The sequence below is a fragment of the Gymnoscopelus microlampas genome (assembly GCF_963454915.1).
Source record: "Gymnoscopelus microlampas genome assembly, chromosome: 5".
Lineage (NCBI taxonomy): Eukaryota > Metazoa > Chordata > Actinopteri > Myctophiformes > Myctophidae > Gymnoscopelus > Gymnoscopelus microlampas.
Window position 1 is genome coordinate 48,468,691 of NC_139942.1, and position 4,067 is coordinate 48,472,757.

The following is a 4,067-nucleotide window of genomic DNA, read 5'->3' on the forward strand; positions in this document are numbered from 1 at the left end:
CTGGTGAAGCCAACCAGATGTAGAGGATGGAGATGGCAGGAGACGCCCGCTGGAAGGATCATCCGAGGATGCCCTGCCCTAGAGAACGAGATCTGGAGATCTCTCTCTATCCATGGGTTTGTCTGCATGGGGGATTTCTCCGACGACTTGGTCCGCATGGTCGAACGGCCAAGACCTTGTCCTTCTCGGGGGTTTCCCCTGAAGATGGCTGATGAAGACGACTCAAAGTAGGAACCTCTTTAGGACTGTCACGATTATGACGTTTTACTTGACGATGAATTATTATTATTATTATTATTTTTTTATCCCACGATTTTGTAACCCATATTTTTTCACCCAGTGCCAATTGCCTATGTAATCCTGGGCGCTACTCTCCCTCTGCCAGCCTAGGGAGAGCCCAAGCTGAAGCTCATGCCTCCTTCAATGCATGAGGAGCAAGCAGGCCGCTTCTTATCACCCGACAGGGGGGAGGTTCCCTGGTTTAGACGTAGCGCGTGGAAGGAACACGTTATTCCAACCAGTTCCTTTCCCCTCCATCAGGCGCCCTGGCTGACCAGGGGGAGGCAGTATAGTGACCAGGATTACTGCATGTTTTTGTGAGGGTATTAACTACCCTGGGAGACACGGGGAGAACATGCAAACTCCACACAGAAAGGCCCTTTCACCAACCCCACCTTGGGTATGGGCACTGATGACGCGGAGGAGAGAACACGCCCCCACTTGACGATTAATTGTCGCTCAAATAATTGCGATGAACTAGGCCGAATGAATTCATTATTGCGTTGTATGCTGAACATTGTAACATTATTAATAAAAATGTGTCTGTCTTCGTAAACAAAAGGTGCACGGGTCAGATATGACAAATAACTTGCATAACTCAATAACTTTATACGTGGAAATAGCAGTCTGCTATTTTCCACTATTTTTGAAAATGTTTGAAAACATATGAACATTTTTCAACATGGAAATGATTATGATGATTAACCGAAAAAGTATTGCGATTATCTGAAATACTTGCGATCAGGTGATTATGTAATAATTGTGACATACCTAATTTTTCCTTTTCCTTTGCTGGATGCTGCTGCTGCTGCTGCAGGTGCAGTTTGTGTTGGATGATGTTTTTGCTGTATGCTGTTTGTGTTTGATGCTGTTTGTGTCATGTGCCAATGTGGTTCAAGATGTACAGTAGCTCTGTTGCTGTCATGTTGGGGCCCGGTGTGGCAGTGAAACATGTTCAGTGACTGTTGGTTTGTGGCTCTGGGTGGCTCTGTGAGACAATTTGCATGAATTTTTTTTTAGACATAGCCCTCTGCTGTAAATCCGGGCCATTTGAAAAGGTCACTTTTTTTCTAGTGGTGCACCTCCTACTGGCTCCAATACAGGTCTCCGCCAGGTCAGGTAGGTTATTGTGGCCTCGATCCTGGTGGCGCTATAATAGGCCAATGTGAAAAGGGTGCCATTTCCTCTTAGGCCTTTCAATCGGACATTGCATTCACGATTTGAGGCATTTTGTTCCAAAAATGTGCTTTGCAAAATTACACCTGTGGTGGCGCTATAACAGGCCAATGTTAAAAAGGGTGACATTTGTTCCTCAACATAGTGTGAATGTGCGTGCAAAGTTTGACCGCAATCGGACGCTGCGTTCATGATTTGCGGAATTTTGTTCAAAACAAGCCACTACTGCAAACTTTAGATGTGAATCTTAGCCAATCAGGATGGAATATGAAAAATCAAACAGATCCGTCTTGATCACATGACTATAGAGATCATGTATACCGATTTGCGTGAAATTTGTAATATAAGTAATATAAAAACATGTGTTTTTCCTTGGCCTCTAGGGAGTGCGCATACAAAGTTTTACACAGATCGGTGCAGATATAGGTAAAAACACGAATCGGCCTGTTATAGCGCCACCATGAGGCTGATTTAAAAATGTTCAAGTGGCATTTCTTCCTCGGCATAGTGGGAATGTGCGTGCGAAATTTCACGGATATTGCATGCTGTGTTCATGATTTGAGGCATTTTGTTCAAAACGGAGCACTCCTGCAAACTTTGGAAGCCATTTTCAGCCAATCAGGATGGAATATGAAAAATCTGAAATCCCCGTTTCGTTTAATGACTATAGAGATACTGTGTAGCGATTTGCGTGATGTTTGGACAGAATCGGTAGGAATACTGTAAAAAAAATATTTTGCAAAAAGCGGCGCTATAACAGGCCCATGTGAAAAATGTGGGGCAGAGGTTCTGAATTGGCATCCAGGGAGTGTGTGTGCACAGTTTTGCTGCGATCAAGCCAACAGTGCCGGAGATTAGCTGTACACAGAAAGACAGAATGACACACGGACGGACGGACACACAGACGGACGGACAGGGTGCAAAACATACTCTCGCCATGCCTTTTGGCCTGGCGGAGACAAAAATGCTTTCATATCACCCAGATGTGATTGTCTGACCTGAGACTCCATATCGTTGCTGTCAGTCACAGACCTTATATCTCGCTCACAATGCAGCGCAAGCTTGTAGATCGGCTATTTTCACTATTTTTATAAGAAAAAGGAACGGTTTTGGACATACACGGTTTCCACCCGACAGCAAATATATACAGTATGGACATATTGGCTTAGAGCTCCAGGCTGTATATGGGGTCAACTGATTTGTTTGAGTCTGGCGTCATGTTCTGACACAGTTAGGTTGGATGTCATATACACAGTATTTGGGCGCGGCTGCTGTGAAAACTCCATATAAGGACATGGCTGAGACATCGTGACATCAGCAGGGTTGTACAGCATGCATTCCACTTATATAGCATAAGGGCTCTCATGATCCGCCATTAGGAGCAAACACAAGATGCAGATTTTCGTGAAAACCCTGACGGGCAAGACTGTAACCCTCGAGGTTGAGCCTTCAGATACCATTGAAAATGTCAAGGCTAAAATCCAAGACAAAGAGGGCATCCCTCCCGATCAGCAGAGGTTGATCTTCGCCGGTAAGCAACTGGAGGACGGACGCACCCTGTCCGACTACGACGTCCAGAAGGAGTCCACTCTGCACTTGGTGCTGAGACTGCGAGGTGGTGCCAAGAAGAGGAAGAAGAAGACTTTCACCACCCCGAAGAAGAACACGCACGTGAGGAAGAAGGAAAAACTCGGCGCGCTCAAATACTACAATGTTGACGAGAATGGTCAAATCCGCCGCCTGAAGCGTGAATGTGACCAGTGCGGCCCTGGCGTGTTCATGGCCAGCCACTTCGACAGGCACCACTGTGGAAGATGCGGTTTTACCAAACAAAAGGAGTGTGCTTAGGAGTGCAGAGTGCGGTGTCCAGTGCACCGTGTCACAGGATGAGAGTGGTTTCCGCCCATAGACTGTAAAGAATATGGACTGCTAAGGGAACAGTGATGTCCAGTAGTGAAAAAAGTACTCAAATGTTTGACTTATAAGTAAAAGTATCAATACTGCAATGTAGAAGTACTCTGTACAAGTAAAAGTCTGAAATAAAAAATGTACTTGAGTAAAAGTACAAAAGTACTTTAAGTACAAAATGTACTTGAGTAAAAGTACAAAAGTACTTTAAGTACAAAATGTACTTAAAGTACCAAAAGTAAAAGTAATAAAACGTTTGACAATAGCAGATCTACAAGCTCACAACACGTCGCGATGCGACGCGTTGTATATGTAGTAACGTATTACTGCTCAACACTGGTCTTCATTCTTTGCTGAGATGCTGTCTAGTGGCAGTCTCTGACAGTTCACTCAACATTCAATGGCAGACAGGTGTCTGCCATCACCACTTGACTTACTACTAATCATATTCTCTTTCTATTCTTTATATCCGCTCTGTTGGCACTGAATCCAACACTAGAGTAACTCTGGTGATGTTTTTATCTTTTCCAGTTTCAACCTTAGTCTTTATTACACAATAATGCTTTCCGTTTTTTATTTCAGCCCTGAAAATACATAAAATACAAAAAATCTACTAAATTAGCAAACGCGTTTTAAAAACAAATTAAACTAAACATTTAATTGAAAACAAAGTCAAAACCAAATAAGAAATGATAACCTTGTGG

The 4,067-nt window shown here is 43.7% G+C and overlaps 1 protein-coding gene across 1 annotated transcript; it reads left to right on the forward strand.

The window, feature by feature from the left end:
* Positions 1–2,844: 2,844 nt before the first annotated feature.
* On the forward strand, positions 2,845–3,303 carry LOC311045147 (ubiquitin-ribosomal protein eS31 fusion protein-like; the record flags this gene model as incomplete). Its single annotated transcript, XM_084056957.1, has 1 exon — positions 2,845–3,303. The coding sequence occupies exon 1, from the start codon at positions 2,848–2,850 to the stop codon at positions 3,301–3,303; it is 456 nt and encodes a 151-aa protein (XP_083913083.1). The 5' UTR covers positions 2,845–2,847.
* Between the last annotated feature and the right edge of the window lie 764 nt (positions 3,304–4,067).